Raw genomic sequence first — 21351 nt, 5'->3', positions numbered from 1 at the left:
CAGCCAAGCTGGACAATGCGGGTTGCGAGCGAGGGATTCACAGGGAAGGATAATAATGCGAAAGTCAGAAACTGATCGTGTGCCTTCCTCGCACCTTCGCTGCGCCTTTTATGTCTTCGACCACGGCTCCGCTGCGACAACCGACGTCATCGTGTGGGAGCTCCCTGCCTGATGTGGAGAAAGGACAATTTGGCCGATCAAGGCCCAGTGGGCATTCCATTTGACTACGGAACGGCCTACAATTACGTCTCAGCCAAGGCATCATCGTACCACTCACTCCATGCCCCCACAACCCCCTTCGCCCCCCTAATAGTCCTCCTCCGTACCTTGGCCCAAGCTGGAACGCGGCCGCATCAGATTCCTGGGCGTCAGCGCACTCAGAAACGCCATGGGAGACCCCCACTTCTTGCGTGACGGGGACCACTCTGGGTTTCCATCCTGAGACCGACACTTCTCGCTGCGTGGAGAAGATGCTGGACCGGTGACTCTCTTGGGCGCACTACGGAACCGTGACGTCCTGGATCGCCCGAGAGTCGAGGTCGGTGTTTTGGGCAGCTCGTAATCGACATCCGACCCCGCGTGCGAGTCTTCTGCACATTCACTGCCGGCCAGGGATGCGGTGTATTCATCCAGCGACCCCGAATCGGCGACGGGCCCGGATCGAGAGGTGCTGACGGAGCTGGATCGCCTGGCAAATCCCGTGTGGAAGCTGAGTCGTCTCATGATGGAGCCACGTCGGAAGAGATCCCCTCTTCCAAGGACCATTCCGGGTAGGGGAAGAACATCGCGCGTATAGACTTCGGCGATCAATCTCTCCAGGCGAATGCGGTCCATCCGTCTGGCGGTCACTACCAGTGCGGAGCGGGAGGCGGGAGTCTTCGGCCGTTCAACCTCCCCGTCGACCTGGCTGATGGCCTCTTCAGAATTATGGGGGCAGTGCGTCTTCTTGATGGACACCTGTTGGACATGGCACTTCCGCGAGATTGCTATGGGATCCATGGACGATCGCCGGACCAGGGAAGCCGCGGCGTATTGAATGCGATCCAGTGGCACGAGCGCGATGTTCAGGAACGAATATTTCCTCGAATCCCACGCGCCCGGCTTGGCCATTTCTGCCAGCACTGCGACAGATTTCAGGGTCTCGGTCTTCCAGTATTTTTCCTCCGTCGCTGAGGAAGCGCTCATGACAAACTCGTAGTTCTCATCTTGATCTTGGAACAGAAGCTTCCATGAAAACAGGCACCCGTAGCAACAAAGCCCTAGAGAAGTTAGTCAATTGGTCACAAAAGAGGTCAGTGGGGAGCGTTTACCTCGTCCGTTCTGCAGCGTGTCCATCTTCAAATCCCCAATGTGGATACAAGCCACCGCTTCCAGCCGGCGGAAGTCGTCGATTCCTTTGGCAAGGAGAAAGTAGCAATTGAAGAGAACGCATACCATGAATTCCCCCATGGGACCTTCGGGCGCTTGATAGGTAACGTGCAAGACGCCGCACAAGATCATCGGGCCAAGCTCCTTGTAGATGTCCTGAAGCGTGTGCTATTCAAAGTGTTGGCCCAGTGTACCTGAATCAACTCAAAATCACATACCATATCGGAGAAATCGATCTTCCCTTGCAGTTGAATGGTCTTCTGGATCCGGTCTTTGTTAACGGGGTTCCCCGTCGCCGAGTTGATTTTTGTCACCAAGACACGTAGGCTTTCTAGGATCTGTCGGATACCATCATGGGAAGATGGGCAGTCACTGACAGGAGTGTGTCTGAGCAAATCTTGAAGGAGAAGAGGATATTTGCAGAGACGTTGGACGGGCTAGTTCTCTATTAGCGACTGGGACATATCCCAAGGTGAAAACTCAAACCTTGATGAGCAGATCGTTCAAGGACATCGACCGGTTTTCCTCCTGTTTCCGACTTTCCATCGACGTTACTGATTTTGATAATGCCTCGATACCCTGATCAAACACGGCCCAATTCGGAATCGACCGCCGTAAAAGTGCCACATCCTGCGTAAGCAGTTCATAGTTTCTGCAGAATTCCTCGTATACCGCAAAGGAAATGGACTATATTTCATGGTCAGTCATTCGTAGACGATGCACGGAAGCTGAAGACCAACCAGTTTTTCAATGTCTCGAGCAACCTCGAGAGCTTCAAAAGGCTCTGCCGAGAGCGCTTTCAGGCGCTGTTTCAACGATACTTTGAAGTTTCGCGTTCTCAAGGACCGATTCTTGAATCCAGGGAGATCAATCACACCTAAACGTTTATGAAGTCCGCGCGACAGGATATCAGGCACGCTAGCATCATCAGCGTTGGGTGCTGATGTGGGAAATGTGGCCTGAATCTGCGTGAGGAAGCGCTCATGGATCTCCCGGATCGACTGCACGTTGTGATAGATTTCGGGCCGAGTGTTGAAGATCGAGAGAATCTGTCCGAGCAGGAATATCAGCGCCAGGACCAAGCGGGTCGGTCCTTCGGAAACATACCCCAGTGAGCGCTTTCAGACCACGGACATAATCCGACTCCGTTGCCACAATCTCCCATAAGACCTGCCGACGTTTGGTCGCCCGCAGATCGGCGGCCTCGTCGATGCAGTGGCTGGAGGTTGGTCGAGAGCTGTCTGCGGAAATGCGAGTATCGGAGATGGTGCTCTGGCCCGCCGTGCTCTGGGTCGTCCCTCTCGATCTGGCCATGCTCTGGCTGGCGATGCTCAGGGTCGTGGTTTTGACAGTCCCCAGCAGCGACGAGTGGCCCGACAGTCTCTCCCAGTGCTGATCCTGTGGTGATCCATGGCGAGCCGTGGGGTTTGGCACGGAGAATTCCGCAGAAGAATCCGACCAGCCCTCCACGTATCGCTGTGGGATGGTAGGAGCCGTGTGTTTTCGAGCCCGAAAGCTGTCCACCCACTTCTTAAAGGGATGAGGCCCAGCAGGCTTCTCGGTCATGGTGCCGGCGGCGATGGTCTTGTTGACCAGGGCGACGTTTTCACTGTCGGAAGCATCCAGCAGCATGGACTCTTCCGCACCACACACCGGGGACTCCATGGTAGATAGCAACCGCAACTCGGCTGAAGTATGCAGCAACAACTCCCGCGAGACCAAGCAAAGACCACCAGAGCCATGACGACGGAGGAAGGCGCGAGGCAGTCGCGACCAGGCAGGCGATTTGAATCTCATCCAGGTACGTCATGATGGGAAGGCGCGAAGGTGTCACCGAACCTCCTGCGCCGGAGCCCGATCAGGCGTTCGTGTTTCATTGTTGGTGTTGGTGTGGTTGTTTGTTGAGTTCAGGCAAGTTGGTGAACTAGAAGATGCTTAGATAAAGAGAGAGCTTGCCCGACCCACACTTTCATCTTCCTCCACTTCTTACTCTTCCTCCCACCCGCGCAATGATCTGATCTGCCTGTCTCCTACTATGGGCATCCTCATGGACGACGACATCCACGCTCCCACTGTCGCCTCCGGACCCACGTCCGGGGGGCTGCCCCGCGCGACCTGTCGAAGCTGTCGATGGACGAACTGATGACGGAGAAGGACCGCATCGAAGCAGAATTGTCGGCGCTCAGCAGCGTTCTCGGTTCGGTATGAGTGAGGATTCACAGATGTCGCCGCTTGCTTGCTAATAAGCTGCTAGCATGGAGTCAACATGAACTCCTCTCTGACGACCTTTGATGGATATCCCCGCGATGACATCGACATCGCTCAAGGTGGGCTGCCATCATTCCCTCCACATCGCTACAGGTCGCTGAGACGTTTTATACAGTGCGAACGACGCGTGTGCGTATCATCCACCTACGTAATGACCACAAGGAGGTCATGACCTATCTCGAAAAGGGCCTCCATGCCCACTTCGCCAGTCTGCAGAATGCGCAGACCACCACACCCACTCCAAATGGCACCAGTGTGCCGGCTACAATACAAGCCCCGTCGGGTACTAGCGTGGCGGATGCGGGGGCACCGTTTGCCAAGGTCAACAGCGTGGTTTCCGGTAGTCCGGCAGACCAAGCAGGGCTCAAAGCGGGCGATACCATTCGCAGCTTTGGGAATGTTCATTGGATGAACCACGAGCGCCTGTCCAAGGTCGCAGAGGTGGTGCAACAGAGCGAAGGGGTAGGCACACATACTCTCTCTGATCGGAAGCCAGTGTTAACCGTCTGTGCAGCGTCCGTTGTCCGTCAAGGTGGTTCGAAAGGACGAGAGCGGGTCTGGGACTACGATGGAGCTGGATCTCCGGCTCGTTCCCCGGCGAGATTGGGGTGGGCGTGGTCTGCTAGGTTGCCATCTAGTTCCGTTGTGAGGAGACATGGGCTGGGCTCGGCGCAAAATGGGTTTTCGTCTCTTTTAGTCATGAAGAATATGATGCTATGAGTTGGTGTCCAATGTAGAAGTAAACAAGTGTGCTTGTTTACCAGGCACACAGTCCACGTGACCCGCTGGGGCAAAAATTCCATCCGCGCATTATTCACTTCTTCTCTCCTTCTTTCGCCTCACCCCCAACCCCCCTTCCCCCAGAACCGCTTCGCTTCGATCATCCAGAATCGACGACGCGCATCCTCCTCTTCGCTCCAGTCCTCGTTTTAATCTCGAATTTATTGTCTCATCGCCCACCATGGCCGATGCGCAAGCCCCACCCACCTTCAAGCTCGTCTTGGTCGGTGACGGTGGTACTGGCAAGGTAAGCGGATTTGGCTCCTGAAGCATCTCTCGATCGTCTGAGAGCGAATGTCCCATCAGAACGGCCACCCTCCGCCTCGATAGTGGATGAACAGCTTGTTTTCCCCCTTGCCCCGCGATTGCCAACAATCAAAATAAATATCTGCCCAACCGGCCGACCTCGCCAAAATTCCATCGCTAACGCATCCAATCCCGACCAGACCACTTTCGTCAAGCGCCACCTGACTGGCGAGTTCGAGAAGAAGTACATTGCCACTCTCGGTGTGGAGGTGCACCCTCTCGGCTTCACCACCGTATGTTATCTGCCCCGCCAGCCCCCTCCGAGCGGGGGCGCTCGTGTGAACTGTCCCGACTAACCTGATGCGATAGAACCTGGGCCCGATTCAGTTCGACGTGTGGGATACCGCTGGTCAGGAGAAGTTCGGTGGCCTCCGCGATGGATACTACATCAACGGCCAGGCCGGTATCATCATGTTCGATGTCACCTCGCGTATCACCTACAAGAACGTGCCCAACTGGCACCGTGAGTTTTTTGGTCTCCTCTGATCAAAGTATCCGAACTAACCCTATCTAGGTGATCTCGTCCGTGTCTGCGAGCACATCCCCATCGTGCTGTGCGGTAACAAGGTCGATGTGAAGGAGCGCAAGGTCAAGGCCAAGACCATCACCTTCCACCGCAAGAAGAACCTCCAGTACTACGACATCTCTGCCAAGTCCAACTACAACTTCGAGAAGCCCTTCCTGTGGCTCGCTCGGAAGCTGGTTGGCAACCCCCAGCTGGTGCGTTTTCCTCCCCCTGTCCCGTTTAAAACCAAACACTAACGCTGTCTCCAGGAATTCGTCGCTGCCATTGCCCTCGCTCCCCCGGAGGTGCAGGTCGACCTCGAGCAGCTCGAGGCAGCTCGCAAGGAGATGGAGGCTGCAGCAGCGATGCCCCTGCCCGACGAGGATGACGCCGACCTGTAAATGGGCGGTACATCAGCCTACAAAGTTTACCAACTTGGAGGTTGGGGCTCCTCAGCTTTTCTTTCCTTCCAAAGGGAATCCATTCGCTCCGCGTCGACGTTTTTGATTTTTGCCTGCAAAAGCAAAGTCTTTGAGAAATCACGATACAATGATGGCGGGTGTGTGCTAGCGGTGGTGGTGGTTTGAAATAAAAGACTGATGGCGCTGCGCACGATTATGCATTTCTTTTTTCTTACACTTTTGTTTCCCCCAAACACAACACTTAGTAGCTTAGACTCTTGACCATCTCAATGCCCCCAATATTTTGCCCCCCCCTGAAACGAAGCAGACGGTATAAAAAAGCAGTTTGCAAACAGACTGCAGAACGCAGAAAAAAATTCTTCTTTCAACAAGACTAGACGTTGTCTCTAATTCTTCATCTATACGTAGTGCCTCGAAAAAAGGTTCAGATCAAAATACAACCGAGATCAATTTCTATGGTTGTCTTAACGCAAAATCATCTGGCAGAGCGTAGAGATAGAAATGGGAAAAGAAAGCGTTCTATTCGTATGGACAGTTGGACATTGGACTGGAGCACCGGGGGTATAACAAAAAACAAAAGCAAGGGGCTATTTTCATCGGTGCCATATGCAACCCAAAAAGCAAAGACCTGAAACCAAAGCGAAAGAAAGATAAACCGAAAAGCACAGCTGCAACGAGGCGGCATGCATGCAAATCCCGGTAATGAACCAGACATCCTCGAAAGGACTGTGCTTAGTCCCGAACGCCCTTTAGAAAATGAAAAAGTTAGCAAGGCCCAGGAGAGGAAAAAAGAAAAAGGATGCGTCGAACATACGAAGAGATATGCTAGTTCTCTGTGATCCAACCGAGCGACGTTCATAGTACCACCCTCGTCGAGGGCACCGTCAATCAAATCGCGCTTCTTATCCTGCAGCTCGATGATGCGATCCTCAACGGTATTGGTGACGAGCAAGCGATGGACGAAGACATCCTTCGTCTGACCGATCCGGTGTGCGCGGTCAACCGCCTGATCCTCAATATACGGGTTCCAAAATGGATCAAAAACGATGACATGGGATGCAGAGACGAGATTCAGGCCCGCATTGCCCGCTTTGAGCGAGACGAGCATGATCTTGCAAGCCGGATCCTGCGAGAAGACCGTGACGGACTCAAGGCGGTCCTTGGTAGCCATGCAGCCGTCGTAGCGGGCGTACCCCCAACCGCGGCGCTTGATAGGGACCTCTAGCAGATCCAGCAGGGAGGTAAACTGGCTGAAGATGATAGTCTTCTCGTCATTGCCGCGGTCTTCGTTGGCTTGCAGGATCTCCATGGCTTTTTCAATCTTCGAACTGGGCACGTACGTCTTCTCCAGACGGCGCAGGTACTTGTTCTTCTCCTTCTTGTTCTTCTGGGCTGCGGCGCGGAGCTCGGCCAGGGAGAGTTTCTTGGGGTTTGAATCTTCTTCGTCTTCGGTGTCAGGCTCCGATCCTTCCGATTCAGGCCCCTCTTGTTGTTTCTCTGGTTCTGGCTGGTCATCGACCTCGGAGGGGGGCAGTGAGTCCGGGTTGTGGACCTTTTGAAATGAATATCCGTCCGTAATCGTGCGAGGATCGACAGGCCCACGACAGTTCTGGCATTTGATCAGAGTCTCGATATCACCCGGGCTGTCCGTGCCAGGACCTGAGAATCGAGCAAAACATTCGGAACACAGGGAGTGGCCGCAGGGAATGTAGATCACTGCGTTTTCCACGCTGTCCATGCAGATAGGACAAGTGCCGTCTTCTTCGTCTGCGTTATTCTTGAGCCGGTCGACTACGGTTTGACTCAAGAGCTTAGCATTGGCGATAAGATCTATACCCGGCACGGCTGTGGGCAGGTCGAGACCGATACGGAACCCCTTCAGAAGGTGAGCGTGGCAGCAAGCCTGTCGGAGACGGAGGAGAAGAACCAGTACATGGCTGTAATTTTTGCCCATGGTGCCAGCATCCAGATACCGCTCGATCTGGCCCTGTGTGTTCTTCTCCAACTCTCTGTACATCGCATCTTCTTGGTCGCTAAATACGACGTGGGTCTTCTCCACCACTTTCGGTGGTAGCTGCAAAATAGACTCGCCGTCGATCTTCGTTTTCTTAGTACGGCGAAGGCAGATAGCTTTCACCAAGACACGCAGCATTGCCATGACCACCTCAGGTTGACTCCTAAACGACCTAGGGCTGGTAAATGTCTACAGAGAGTGGTCAATATCTTGTCTTTTCTTGTGGGCGTAAGGGTGTAACTCACGAATTTAAATTTGTCGGGATTGTTGTAGGGCCGAATTTTAAGAAACTTGATGAGAGCCTGCAGATCTTCCAGGCGGTTCATCATGGGTGTTCCCGTCAAACACCAGCGGTAGGTAGCATCCAAGCGGCAGCATGCCTTTGACGACTTTGAGCGAGGGTTCTTGATGTTCTGTGCCTCGTCGACGATAATACGGTGCCATTTGCTAGACGGGCCGAAGAGCGATGACTGCTCACGGAGCTGCCTCACGATGCTGGGGTCCTTGCCCTCTTCCGAGGCTTTTTCTGCCTGAAGTATCGTCTTAAAATTGGCCACAAGTGTGCCAAAAGTTGTAATCACAACGTCGTGATTCTTCAGCTCTCGCCATGGAACGTGTCGACTCAGGTTATGGAAAATGAAGACCGACAGCTGATCCTTCCCCGGTTTGACATGTCGCATGATCTCTGCCTTCCATTGCTCCAGCAACGCCTTTGGGGCAAGAATTAAAGTAGGCCGACGATCAGGATCGGTGAACGGACGTGAAGCCATAAGAGCAATGGCCTGAATGGTTTTCCCGAGGCCCATGTCATCTGCGAGAATGCCTCCCTTGTGGGGACTCTCTTCCTTGGCCTTCATCCATTTCAGACCAATCTTTTGGTGCTTCATGAGCGTGACCTGGAGCGACTGGGGCGTCTCCTCGTTGTCAGCTTTAGTCGCTTCGCGGATATCTTTGATACCAGTGAGAAGGTTTTTGATGTCAACTGGGAAGTTTCTCTCTTCATAGCGCTCGACTATATCGTCTGAATCTGCATCGTCCTCTCCATTAAAGAACTCATTGCTTGTCACATCTTGGGCAAAACCAAGACTTCTTTCTGCTGCGTTCGGGTCCACGCCCAGCCACGGAAGATTTCTGGGAGGCAACAGTGGTGGAGGCATCCCCATATACGGACCCCCTGGGTGAGACATTCCAGGAAACGCTCCCGGCATCCCAAAAGGCAGTCCCGTAGACGAAACCCCAAACCGAGAACGAAAATGGTCCCCGGAGATTTCCTCAAAATCGTCATCATTATCGTCTTCGTCGAGTATAGTTTCATAGTGACGAGGTGGTTCGATGAGAGGATAACCGGGATCCTTCTTGATCTTCGGCAAATGAGTTCTGTCAGGGATATTGTCAAAGGAGGGCAGAGACCGGTGGAACGGAGGAGGCGAAACGGAGCTACTCAGAGAAATATACTCGTTTTCCTGGGCCTGGAGCATCCGAGCGAGTTCAGCGTCCTGCTCCATTTGGAAATCTTCACGGATGAGTCTTGCCTGGTCCTCTTCCTCTTTCCGAAGATTGGCAAGGACGGTGGACGGCGAGATCCTCTCCAGCTGTGCGGTCATTTCCACAGAGTCGGGTTCCATCATCTCCTCGTACGCTTCCCTGTTTGCGGCCAATTTTTCCTCCAGTGTCTGTCTGGTTCTTGAGGGCTGCGGTCTCGATGGATTTGTAGGTGGGTTGATGACCGATCGATACTTTGACGGTCCATGTTGATGCGGGGAGCTGCCTGAATCCTGGCGAGATCTCTTGCGAGAGGAATCACGAGACGATGACACCTGGCTTGGGAGAAGGTTGCGATCCTGAATGGCAAAGGGTGACGGCGCAGATGAAGGCCAATACGAATCCGATACAGGGCCTGGCCCTGGCATCCTAGAAGTTGGAGTAGATGGAAATCGCGGAGTGTGCATGCTGGGCAACGAAGGAGCCGCAGGAGATGGTGCTCTGGGCCTGGAGGAAGACGTAGCCGCGGGTCGGGGGGAAGGCCTGTGTGTATACCCTTCCTGTGGCGGTCGGGGAGGCACCGCTGCGGCCCCGAGGGCTGGAGGAGGCGTGTCCCGGGGTAACTCAACGCTCTGGGCGGAGGCAGGGCCATCGGAATCACCACCAAGTAGGGCAGCGACCTGCGCTTCAAGATTCCTGATGGTTCTCAGGATCTCCTCCGACTCCTCCGACTCACCCGGTTCCCTGTCTTGCAGGTCCTCGTAGATGAACTTTTGTAGGTCGATATCCTCGCAGAGGTCCTTGATCTTGTCCTCAGCGGACATGGTTCCCACGGCAGAGGCCATCTTTGGAGACTGGCCTGCCAGACCAGGTAGGGACCGATGGTTTCAGTTCGGTCCGGAGTGTGGTTGATGAAGTGACGGTTTGAAAGAATGCTGGGCTGGGCAGATCAACCTGACGACTAGCCAGTGGGTATATGACAGAAAACCGTAGAGAGAGTGAGACGATCGCGGAGAATCTGATAGGTAGGTCAGCCTATGATAAGCAAACATGGGAAGCCACAGGGAGCGCGGGCAGTTGCAGAGGAAGGAAAAGGAAAACAAAGCATGAGAGGTGAAGAAATCATCGTTTCGATCGGATGCTGAGCCGCTGAGGGGATGCTCGAGGGAATACATACCGAGAGAGACGGAGACGTGAGGTGTCCAAAGAGCTTCGTACGCGATAACGCGAGATGGCGGAGCCGAATCGTTGGGCAAAGCAGAGAAAGAGTTAAGAGAAAGAGAAGGGAGACCAGGAAGGAAGGCAAAAGGACACCATGAATCCAGCCGTGGCCGGCCTGCTCCCTGCTCGTCACCCCGATCGATCAATCAATCTTTGAATGTTCCCAAGAAGACGCGGAGGTCGATGTCCTCCCGAGACCAGGAACGCCAAGGCCGCGGCTCTGGCCAGTCATCCACCACCCCGAGAACAGTTATCAGCACCTTGGCCTATCCGATCCACGTCGTTTCACGCCGGTGGTTCGTCTCTCCAGGTTGTTGCCATCGTCGCGACTTTTATCTACACGTGACGGGCTAGACAAACGGTGCAAACACGATAGGGCCGGCCCTATCTCCGGATTGGGAAGTATATGCTCTTCTGTTCGTTTGCCATTTGGACTCCATGGACTGAGGAGTGGTGTCGGGAACAGAATGATCATATTAGTGTTGGTACACAGAATGTCCCACGGTCAACTGGAACGCTGGTGATAGATCAAATGGTCCCAGATCCATGGTCGCAGTAATGATACATTCTCTACAATGGCTACGAACCTCACACTCACTCACTCCGGGAAAATAGAATCATAATCCGCGCGAGAGGATCTCGCCTGCTCTCTGGTTATCCGCCATGGCTGGGCCATCTGATTATCATGGCAGGAGGTGGCAGCCGCCGCCCATGGCATTTCGTTGGCGATGACGTCGAGCACGCATCGTCATCCGGCTCGGGGGCCACTCCTGGGTCCCAAACTAGGTCCCCGGAGGAAAAAAATTGGCGGTAGGGTTAGCGCCGCGAAGGATACCGGATTTGTACGGGGCCTTCAGAGGGAGGAATCCATAAGAGTGATCCATCATGGGGGAGCTCCGCATTGGGGGCTTGTGGAGTCGGTTATTCTGGGGGTTCACCAAGTCCCTTAGTTAGGGGTTGTTGGGGTTGAGAGCACCCAGTGCAGCGGGGAATCGAATTGGTGGAGGGCAGATCGTCCATCATGGCACAGAAAGTAATACTGCACGAAGTGTCCTCGGCTGGTGTCTTGCACAAGAAGAATTAATTTATGAAGAATGTTGAGTGAAGCAATGTTCGGGGCCTCGGCACGGCACCGGGGGTTCACATGCACCGATGGCATCATAAATAACTGCGTCGCGGTTCTCACTTCACCCTGACCCTAACCGATTATTCTATCCACCCTGACCATCCATCATGTCGCTCAAGAAAGGTATCCTAATCCATCGTCGATCTCTGTGAAATCATGCGCTGACGGACGGCTAGATTCCTTCCCCTCCTCCGCCGCCTTTGACGCGATCAACCAGACGCTCCAGGCCGACGCCGCCGAGCGCAAGGATGCCGTCGACAAGGCCAAGGCCATCGTCGCCTTCAACCTGAAGAACAGCAAGGGTGAGGAGCAGAGCTGGTACCTCGACCTGAAGGAGAAGGGCGAGGTTGGCGAGGGCGCGGCCCCGAAGGGCGGCAAGGCTGATGGTGAGTTTTCTCCGACAGGGTAGCAGCGCTGTGTCTTCTGCTCCCATCACTCGGCACAGACCGTTATTGACCGCCTGCAAACTAGTCACCCTCTCCCTCTCCGACGAAGACTTCCAGCAGCTCGTCACCGGCAAGGCCAACGCCCAGCGCCTGTTTATGGGCGGCAAGCTGAAGATCAAGGGCAACATCATGAAGGCGACAAAGATGGAGCCCATCCTCAAGAAGGCCCAGGGCAAGGCCAAGCTGTAAAGATTAGATACCCGTTTTCTCATCGCATCGCTGTATATGAATGAATTCTACCTGCAGAGGGGTTTGCTTGGTCTTTCTATTCTGAAACCCGCGTAAATGGAAAATAGATCGATTCTAGAGGGAGCTCGGCTACTCTACAAATCCCGGACATGGCCCTGGCGCGCCAGGCGGCCCTGGTCAAGCACGACGAAGTAATCCGCGTCCTTGACGGCTTCGATGCGGTGCGCGATCGTGATCACCGTCGACAGCTCCAGCTCCTCCCGGATAATCTGCTGGATCTCCAGAGACGTCTCATGGTCCACCGAGGCAGTCGCCTCGTCTAAGATAACGATGGGACTGCGTCGCAGCACGGCGCGCGTGAGAGCAATCAGCTGGCGCTGGCCCTGACTGAGGTTTCTCCCGCCGGCCTCGATGTGCGTGTCGAGATGCCAGCCGTGCCGACTACAGAGCCGCTCCAGGACCTCGGCGCACTGCGTGTCGGAGTACTCCTCCGTCGGGTCCAAGTTGAGACGGATACTGCCGGGGAACAGCACGGGGTCCTGTGCGACAAAGGTGACACGCGTGCGGAGGGCCTGCGTGCTCACATCGGCAATGTTGATGCGGTCGACGAGGATGCGGCCGGATTCGGGACGGACAGCACTGAGAAGCGACACAGCCAGCGTGGACTTGCCGCTTCCCGTGCGGCCGATGATGGCCGTCGTAGATCCGCCGGGGATGCGCAGGGAGACGTTGGTCAGCGCGGGATCAAGATGTGCGGCGTAACGGAGCGTGACGTCCTCGAAGATGATATCACTGCCGTAGGTCGGCCATGCGGCGGGCGGGTCGATCGTCCCGGGGGACTCTTCTTCGATGTGGAGGAGCTCGTCGATTCGCTCCACGGAGACAAAGTCCATTTGCAGCTGGCCATACTGCTTGCAGAGGACATGTGTGGACTCGACGAAGTTGTCGGCAGCGATGAGCACGAATGCCACCAAGCCGGGTGTCGTGTTGGTGTACAGCGCCAGGGCAGTGAGAACGAAGGTCGAGCACGCCGACAGGACTTCGAAGCGGTATGTGAGCCAGCTCTGGAGAGACCAGTAGAAGTGGTCCATGCCTTGGAATTTGTCAGCCACGGAGATGACGCGATTTTGAAAGCGTGCTTCGGCGCGAAAGGCTCGCACGGTGGTCAGGCCGTGGAGCAGCTCGCCAAAGTTGGACAGTAACGGGCTCAAGGATACCATCTCCAAGCGTCGCAGACTCTGCGATGTCGGCAGGAAGCGTAGGAAGACGTAGACAAAAGCGATGGTGAGCGCGATTGAGAAAACGAGGAAAATTGGGGTTGCAGTGGCGATCACCAAGAGGGACGAGATCCAGATAATGATCTGGAATGCAATCACCTGGAATTGCTGGCTGATGTTGCCGTCTACCACACCGATATCCGACGTCAAGCGGTTCATCAACCGACCCATTGGAGTGACATCGAAAAAGCGAAAGGTCGCATGGCTGACTCGAATCATTACCTGCCGGAACAGTGCCTTCCCGGCGCAGTAGACGATGACGAGCATGAGCAGCTGGGCGACGAGGAGCGTGGTGGCTTGGAAGGTAATGATGCCGAAAAATGTCCAGAGCCAGGGACGCACGTCGTCGTGCGGAGGTGGGAGCTGGTCCATAGGGTTATGAGGCACGAAGTAAACATCTGCGCTCGAACCAGACACCAAGAATGGCTCGTGGTCGGCCAAGAAACTGCCGAACATCACGACCGTCTGGTCATAGGCCTCGCCCCATCCCTTGAGAAACCACGACTGTCCAACAGCCATGACCCGGTATACGGCCAGAACCAAGACGAGGGCGAGCCACCACCGGTACTTGCCTGCCCGGATGTAGTTCCAATAAACTTGGGCCTTAACACCCCATTCTGCTCGATATTCCTCCTCGATGAACTTGTCTGGCACTGCAGCTGCCTCGTCTTCGAGCGTAGTCTCTTCTTCGGCCTCGCCTTCTGCGTCTCCATTATCCAATCCTCCGATAATTTTAGACACGTCCTCTTTGCCATGCACTATGGCAAGCCCATCGCGTATCTCAATAATCTGATCCGCAACATGGCGAACAAGTACAGTACGGTGTGTCACGAGTACGATGGTGCGGCCCTGCATCAGAGGCCCCGAAAGGCATTTGCGGACAATAAACTCGGCAGTGTTATGATCTAGAGCCGACAAGGGATCATCCAGCAGCAAGACGCGCGAAGCACTGTATACCGCTCGTGCAAGAGCTACACGCGCCTTCTGGCCTCCGGAAAGACCGATACCATTCTCGCCCACGAAGGACAGGTCGCCGTGCTTGAATTGTGCGAGGTCGGGAAGGAGGGCGCAAGCATCCAGCGTCCGCTTGTAGCGCTGGTCATCGTACGGAGCGGAGAAAATAATGTTGTCGCGGATGCTCATGCTCTGCAGCCAGGGAGTCTGCGCACAGTACCCAACCATTTCATTTGGAAGATGAGAGACGCCTTCGAGTTTGTCGAGCTCGCCGAGAAGACCCTGTAGGAAAGCGGTCTTGCCTGCTCCTACTTTTCCGCTCACGACCGTCAAGCCCTTGGGGATTGTCACGTCAATGCTGCGAAGTACGGGTGACGTTCTGCCTGGCCAGGCGAAAGAGCAGGACTCTAGCTTGATCGGTGGTTCGTCGGTCGTCGGTTCGAAGGGCGCAGGCTCCTTGTCTGGTTCTGACATAAAGTCTTCGATACGCCCAAGAGCAATGTAAGCGTTGATGAGGGATGTAATTAGGTTGGGGATATCCCGAAGCCGGCTTTCAAGCATCGTGAAAAGCTGCAGCGCAGGAAATATAATCTCAATCCGCAAATCATGGCCAGCCAGGAGTGCATAAGAGTACAAAGCGAGAACGGGGAATACGCCGCTGGCAAAAGCATTGATGAAACGGATCAGAATGTTCCACAGGCTTGTAATTATGCGCATGTTCAGCTCATGCTGTCGGGCTTCCATGACCTGACGAAGCCAGTGATCTTGCCACCCATACCAGCGGAGGTGCCGAATGGCTTCCACAAACTGTGAAGTGATCTGCAATCTAGCGTCGGTCGCTGCCCGTCTCACGCGTTCCCATCGAAGAAGAGCCCGAGTAATCACGGCGTTGACTGCCTGGGCCACTAGCACGGCCAAAATTCCCAGGAAGCAGGATGGTCCGAAAAGGGTCCAGACAAGAGCAGTGGCAATAACCAGACCCAAGGGCGAGTCAATGAGGGTGTCAACTTCCCAAAATCGCTGAGCGATTTCATAGACATCCCCTCGAAGAAGGTTGAAAATCTTGCCGAGGGATGCTGCTTCTTTGGCCTGTGCCTGGCTTGATTTGTTTTCTTTTGCGAAAAGACGCCTCCATAGATTCTGCTTCGGTTGGACCGGGGATTCCTCGGTTCCTTCGGTCGCATCGCCATTGATTAGACCATCTGTCTCATTGTCGATACACGCTTCATCATCGTCCTGGATCCGCTGGCCAAAAATATTCTTCCGGGAAAGCGCCTTTTCATAGACCATCATCATCATCTCGCCTCTGGACCGTTCGTAGGCTCGTCGGCCGTACCATATGGTCAGCACTCCAGACTGCGAAGCAATCAGACCCGCAGCCAGCCCGAACGCAGCATAGGTCAAAGGGACTCTCTTGGAACTTGTCGGATCTTGCATCGTCTGCAGGAGTTGGTGCAGAATCAATGGCGTGGAAAAGTCGCAACACATCCGTACGGTCGCGAGAACGGAAAGGATGAAGATATCGATGCCATTCGCCTTTAACAAGCGACCGAGGACCGAGCCTCGGATACGCCGAAATTTCTCGTGGAGTCGGCGGTGCTGGAAATCAAACCCGAGCAGCCAAACGTCTTGCTCGTGCAACTGTCTGACGCGTCCCGTGGCAATCAATGGGGCCATCCAAGATACAGTGAGGAACTGCCACAATCTCAAGTTGTCCTCTGGACTGCGGAAATCACTGGAGGGCTGTTGGCCCACGGCACTGATATCCCGCAAAGGGAGCGATGGTTGGCGGAAGGGCATTAACAGGATCACAAAGCTGGCGGCCGCTGCAGCGCCTGCCGCAATATAGCGAGCAATGAGCTTTGATTTTGAATCGGAGTGACTGGCCAGCGTGATTTCCACGGCGAAGGTGCAGACAAAGTACGCCAGCATTGAGATCGAACATGATCGTGGGCGTTTGACCGTAATCAGAAGCCATGCTTCCGCCTGTAGTTTCTGTCAACACTGGCGGGCACCCACAAGACCTCCGAGAACACATACCCATGCGATAGTAAGAATAGTCGACGAAATATCAATCTCAATTAATTGAAAAAACTCCGCCGCAAAGCCAATGGCCGAGAGAACGAAAAGAACGATGGCCCATCGCAGAGAGTGCTTGGCTCCTTCGAGCGGGAGTGAATGATGGAACTCATGCTGCTCCGAGATGAATGGAACCGTCCATTTCGGGCGCCACCTCCGCAAGAAACGGGCAAGAAGGTGGCTCAAGGCGATCAGCAAGACGACAATCGCCGGCACGGATGCCAGGTAGGGCAGTGCACAGGGCGACAGCCGTGCATTGTCGGGGTCCTGTATCTGTTAGTCGGGGGATCGTTGTGCAGGAGATGGGGAATCAAATACCCAGAATGGGCGACAACCACGCAGGTGGTCATCTTGCATCAATGGAAATTGATTCATACTTCATGGCGAGGTGAAAGATGCAGTTTGTTCCTGGGGAATTATTGGAGGGGGGTTACTAGCGGGAGCCTTTGGTCCGACATTCTTCCGACTGGTCCGTTTCGTGTTGGGATAAGCTGGAGCATAGGTGGACTACGATTGACAACTACACGAAGTCACCTTGAGATCGGAAGGGCCGGTCTTTGAAACAATGTGTTTGTTCAGAAAAAGCCGAAGATGGTATGAGAACGTCTCCGCTCGGATTTTTACAAACTTAAGTTCCGATCTCGGACAACGTACGGACGACGAACTAATTGTCCAACACAAGCCCTATCCATCACCATCCATCCTAAAAGATAGCAAACGCATTCGGCGGACTAGCCACACCTCCCACAACCTGCAATCTTTCATTAGTGGATATTTCGAAAAGCAAGACCCAGCTCAAACATACCTTGAGGGGCATACTCGACAAGAAGAACGTATACCGTCCAGTAGCCTTACAATGCTCCGACAGCTTCTCCAGATCAAACATCTCCCCAATGGGAGTCCCCCAACCGGCCAGAATCCATTCGTGCAGATTAAATTCCGGGTTGGCATGACTCCCCCGAATCGGCGACCGTTCAAAGCTCGGGGCATCTCCCGCAACGGCTGCGAACTGATGCTCCCACAACCACCGCACCATCTCCTCCGTTGCCTCAACACCACTGAAATCTGGTGACGGGCGTTTTGGGAGATCCTCGCGCTCCTTCGCACTGAGCTTATTGTACGCAGCTGTAAACCCGCTGCGCACGAAGAAGATATCGCCTTTGCGGAAATCCAGTTTATAGTCTGCGGCTGCCTGCTTCAGGTTCTCGAGCGTGATGGGAGTAGATTCCAGTGCTGACACGGGAATGCCCTTGGAGGTGGCCCACTCTGCGTAGTCGAGGAGGATTCCTCGGCCAGTGACGCCTCCGTTCTCTACCCAGGCTATTCCTTCTTGTCAGTTGTATCAGACCAAAAGCGGTTGAGCGAACATACAGTGAAGACCAATCGCATCCGACTTCTCAATATCCTCCGTTGTATTTCCATTATAGAAGAGACGCGACTTTTGATGCGCTGAACAAACCAAGACACTGTCAGTACATATATCTTTTCGAATTTCTGCGAAGAACGTCACCCACCATAATGCCTAAACCCATCCCACTGGGTCGAACCCTGACTATTAAAAGTCAAGATATCGTCATAAACGCAGTTCGGATTCCGCAGAACAAGCTCTTGCTTGAACGGCGAGCGATTGAAACTCGGGTACGAGGGCATGCTGAGCGGCCAGTCGAGCGAGATGCGCACCCCTGATCGGATTTCCTTGGCTGCTTCCACGACCCGCTCGGGGGTGAGCAGGTTCAGCGTGCCGAGCTGGTCGGTTGGCCCGAAGCGACCCCAGGCATTGCCGCGGGGGCCGTTGGGGTTGAGCGGGAGGGCGTCGAAGGCGACGGTGGGGGGGTCTTGGGTGATGGTCATGGTTGTTGAAGTGGTGAGCGAGTATAGATAGGGCCAGGTGAAAATTGGAGAAAGAAGAGAGAAGGAGAGACCACTCGTTATAATATCAATCCTCCTCGGCAAGCCCTCGGCACGGTCACCGATGCTCCGTGGGAGTCTCGCTACGTGGGTATCGTTGATCGAATTTAACCCCATCAATAACCCCCACATCTCCACATCCCCCGGAGTCATATCCGCCGGTCCTACGTTCCCGCCTTTACTTCTGGCCTATGTAGTAATAAAATCCGAAAAGGAATCCGTTCTTGTGTATATCATCCCATAGGGGAGAAATCCTCTCTCAATATGTACATAACGAATGAATGGCCGCACTGCTGATCTCTTTAAAGGGTAAACATAGCAATCGTCGCGGCGTAAGTATCCAGATTGTCGCTGACCGTCGCCAGCGAGGTGCCAGACTCGACAATCATGTTGGTTGTGCCAACGGTGCTGAGAGAGTACACCGTGAGAGCGCTGGTTGTGCCCTCGATGCTGAAGATTTCGCTCTGGCAGTTCTCGGGGGTGGGGAACGTAGAGCAAGTCGTGCTGTAGTTGTCGAAGAAACTATAGAGACCAGCACCGTAGATAATAACGTTTTCACTGTTGAGGATGCGCAGGCCCAAAGCATCGCAGTTACCAGTGCTAGGACAGCTGCTGCTGTAGTCTGGATCGTTGATGGCCGAGTTGGTAGGGTACGGGCTGTTGGCCGCGTTGGGGCTGGGTTGATAGTATCTAGGATTATGTTAGTTGAATATGCATTATCATAGCCAGGTCACATACGGTGTTTCGGTTTGAAGGAATCCTCCCACAACGGCGCTTGCGCCTGAAAGCTGGAACTGATACAGCGAGTGGTGCTCAACCGCGGTGCCGTACCTGTAGAAATCAATGTCAGCGAATCATCTAGTCATAAAAAGGGTTCGCAATACTCACATCCAGACGTTCTTGCCTTCAATGAGCAAGCCACGGCCAGTGAAAACAGAGATCTGGGTGCTGGCCGCATTGTCCAGGTCGTGGTCGGCGGTCCACAGCCACACGTTCTCCATGTAGACATTGCTGGCGGAGCTGGTGATGTGCATGGACATGTACGCCGCCTCGCAGGCCGCGGTCGGTTGTGCCGAAGTTGGGCACTGCGCAACCTGCAGATTCGAGCCGGCGAAGCCTCCAATGCGAGTATGGACATCCCACATACCAGACCCGGAGTCCGCATCCAGATTCCACTCGATCAACACGGCTCCAGGAGCAGAACCCTGCGTGCTCACGATCATGTCAGACCACTCGACATGTCCGGATTGCCCGGACGTGCCAACCTGGACCACGGGCACGGGGTCGGTGATGCTGGACCATGCACTACCACTGGCCATGATCACAGGATAGGACTCTCCAACAATGACAGAGCCCGGCGGGATCGTGATCGTGCTGGTGACTTTGTAAACACCCTGATCAAAGAAGAGAATCTGACCGGAGGATGCGGCAGAAGTCAGGGCGCTTTGAATGGCCGCGGTATCGTCCGTTGTGCCATCGCCTTTAGCACCGGCGTCGCGAATGCTGCTGATGGAAGATGTTGGTGATGCGGCGTACTGGGGCTTCGACTTAGTATAGTAGGCGGATCCTCCGCTAGCGAGCAGGGCGCTCGGGCGGGTTGGAGCAGTAAATGCGCCCTCGAAGTTGGTGGGTCCATTGGGGGTATATTTATGGCCCTGGCCCCAGGCACTGATGGTGGTAGAACCACCGTCCAGAACCGTGCCGCTCACTCCGCTGACCGCAACCGGGGTGTTGTCAAGGGTAATGTTCTCCAGGATCAGACTGCCGTTGCTCGATGTAGAGCTCTCCCAAGCAGTAGTGACAAAGGTCTGGCAGTCCTGGATGGTGCTGTCGAGGATATTGACGGAACCAACTTCCTGATTGCCAGCACCGCCGTTGGCGATCGAGACACCGGTGGTGCAGTTGGACAGAGTGAGACCCTGGTAGGTCCAGCCCCAGTCCCAGATCTGAGAAATGGCCGTCACTGCGTCGGAAATCTGAAGATTGCGCATGGTGAACTGCTGGTTACCAACGTTCATCGCGTAGAGACCTCCCGTGGTCGTGATGTCGGTCAAGAAACCGCCAGAGCCTAGGTAGCAGTCAGTATTTTCTCAAGCCTAAATCTACCGGTGTCTCTCACCGTTCTCGATGAAAATGCCCTGATGTTGGGTTCCTGACGCAGCACTCATGGCGATCTCTACATTCTGGATACTCGTAGCCTGTCCAACTGGCCAATGAATACCTGTCGCGGCCGAGGAGCCCGGAATATCGGTCAGGTCAATCTTCAAGTTCCGGATCTGTCGGTAGAACACATTCGTTGAAGTCCAGCCTTGGTTGCCCGACGACTGGTATTGATCACCATCGATCACACCCAGGCCTGTGAAGCCCGATGTGGCCTTAAGGGTGGGCATAGCATTCGGGTTTCCGATCAGCTGGGTGTAATAGTAGTCAATGATTGACGTGGAGACCAGATAGGTTCCCTCCGGGAAGTAAACAATCGCCGGCGTAGTAGTCGAGGTCTGTCCGCCGTTCGGACCAAAGCGACCACCGGAGCTGATGGCAGAGTTGATGGCAGCCGTGTCATCGGTGACACCGTCACCTGTTTTCGACCGTCAGATTCGTCCCGCTCGGGAAAAAGAAAAACATCGATGAGCACTCACCCTTGGCGCCGTAGTCCATGACATTGCGGAAGACAGTGTAAGTGGATGGGTCGGAGTTAAAGGCCGCGAGACCCTGGTGCTTAATATCCGCCAACCAGTAGGACGCGTCCGCCGCTGTCGACTGGCTCACTTGCGTCTGCTGCTTTGTGGGCTTCATTGCCGCGAGAGCATCCTTGCTTGGACCATTATAGTTGATATATTTGGAGAACTGGCGCACCACCTGGGCGGTGATGCGTTCCACTTCGGGGATTTGGAAGATCTGCGCATTGGCAGAGGCCAGCAGAGAGAGAGAGAGAGCCGCGGAAGTAATGCGCATCTTGACGGGCACTGACCGGGAATCAACAGATCAGTAGGCAGGAAGAGGCAA

The 21351-nt window shown here is 54.6% G+C and overlaps 8 protein-coding genes across 8 annotated transcripts; 3 read left to right on the top strand and 5 right to left on the bottom strand.

The window, feature by feature from the left end:
- Positions 1–306: 306 nt before the first annotated feature.
- On the bottom strand, positions 307–3033 carry N7510_009326 (putative Rho guanyl nucleotide exchange factor; the record flags this gene model as incomplete). Its single annotated transcript, XM_056981251.1, has 6 exons — positions 307–1259; positions 1311–1536; positions 1587–1805; positions 1855–2055; positions 2109–2417; positions 2476–3033. The coding sequence occupies 6 exons, from the start codon at positions 3031–3033 to the stop codon at positions 307–309; spliced, it is 2466 nt and encodes an 821-aa protein (XP_056831460.1).
- Positions 3034–3403: 370 nt separating this feature from the next.
- Positions 3404–4356, top strand: N7510_009325 (putative 26S proteasome non-ATPase regulatory subunit Nas2; the record flags this gene model as incomplete). The annotated part of the gene is made up of 2 exons (XM_056981250.1): positions 3404–3459; positions 3696–4356. The coding sequence occupies 2 exons, from the start codon at positions 3404–3406 to the stop codon at positions 4354–4356; spliced, it is 717 nt and encodes a 238-aa protein (XP_056831459.1).
- Positions 4357–4597: 241 nt separating this feature from the next.
- On the top strand, positions 4598–5628 carry N7510_009324 (Ran family GTP-binding nuclear protein; the record flags this gene model as incomplete). Its single annotated transcript, XM_056981249.1, has 5 exons — positions 4598–4663; positions 4863–4955; positions 5032–5185; positions 5237–5442; positions 5497–5628. 5 exons carry the CDS (start codon positions 4598–4600, stop codon positions 5626–5628), a joined length of 651 nt encoding a protein of 216 aa, XP_056831458.1.
- A 753-nt stretch (positions 5629–6381) lies between these two features.
- N7510_009323 (uncharacterized protein) lies at positions 6382–9990 on the bottom strand (the record flags this gene model as incomplete). Its single annotated transcript, XM_056981248.1, has 3 exons — positions 6382–6396; positions 6464–7852; positions 7909–9990. 3 exons carry the CDS (start codon positions 9988–9990, stop codon positions 6382–6384), a joined length of 3486 nt encoding a protein of 1161 aa, XP_056831457.1.
- A 1626-nt stretch (positions 9991–11616) lies between these two features.
- Positions 11617–12127, top strand: N7510_009322 (SCP2 sterol-binding domain-containing protein; the record flags this gene model as incomplete). The annotated part of the gene is made up of 2 exons (XM_056981247.1): positions 11617–11878; positions 11964–12127. Coding segments are annotated over 2 exons (426 nt in total), but the record flags the coding sequence as incomplete, so codon positions are not given.
- A 134-nt stretch (positions 12128–12261) lies between these two features.
- Positions 12262–16290, bottom strand: N7510_009321 (uncharacterized protein; the record flags this gene model as incomplete). Its single annotated transcript, XM_056981246.1, has 1 exon — positions 12262–16290. The coding sequence occupies one exon, from the start codon at positions 16288–16290 to the stop codon at positions 12262–12264; it is 4029 nt and encodes a 1342-aa protein (XP_056831455.1).
- Positions 16291–17140: 850 nt separating this feature from the next.
- On the bottom strand, positions 17141–18288 carry N7510_009320 (uncharacterized protein; the record flags this gene model as incomplete). Its single annotated transcript, XM_056981245.1, has 2 exons — positions 17141–17739; positions 17985–18288. The coding sequence occupies 2 exons, from the start codon at positions 18286–18288 to the stop codon at positions 17141–17143; spliced, it is 903 nt and encodes a 300-aa protein (XP_056831454.1).
- A 359-nt stretch (positions 18289–18647) lies between these two features.
- On the bottom strand, positions 18648–21300 carry N7510_009319 (glycoside hydrolase family 55 protein; the record flags this gene model as incomplete). The annotated part of the gene is made up of 5 exons (XM_056981244.1): positions 18648–19035; positions 19084–19176; positions 19234–20413; positions 20465–20923; positions 20985–21300. The coding sequence occupies 5 exons, from the start codon at positions 21298–21300 to the stop codon at positions 18648–18650; spliced, it is 2436 nt and encodes an 811-aa protein (XP_056831453.1).
- Between the last annotated feature and the right edge of the window lie 51 nt (positions 21301–21351).

Source organism: Penicillium lagena (genome assembly GCF_028827675.1).
Source record: "Penicillium lagena strain IBT 129212 chromosome Unknown utg000006l_segment0_segment0, whole genome shotgun sequence".
Classification (NCBI taxonomy): domain Eukaryota; kingdom Fungi; phylum Ascomycota; class Eurotiomycetes; order Eurotiales; family Aspergillaceae; genus Penicillium; species Penicillium lagena.
The sequence above is the reverse complement of the archived record's forward strand: the minus strand, read 5'-3'. Positions and strand labels throughout refer to the sequence as shown.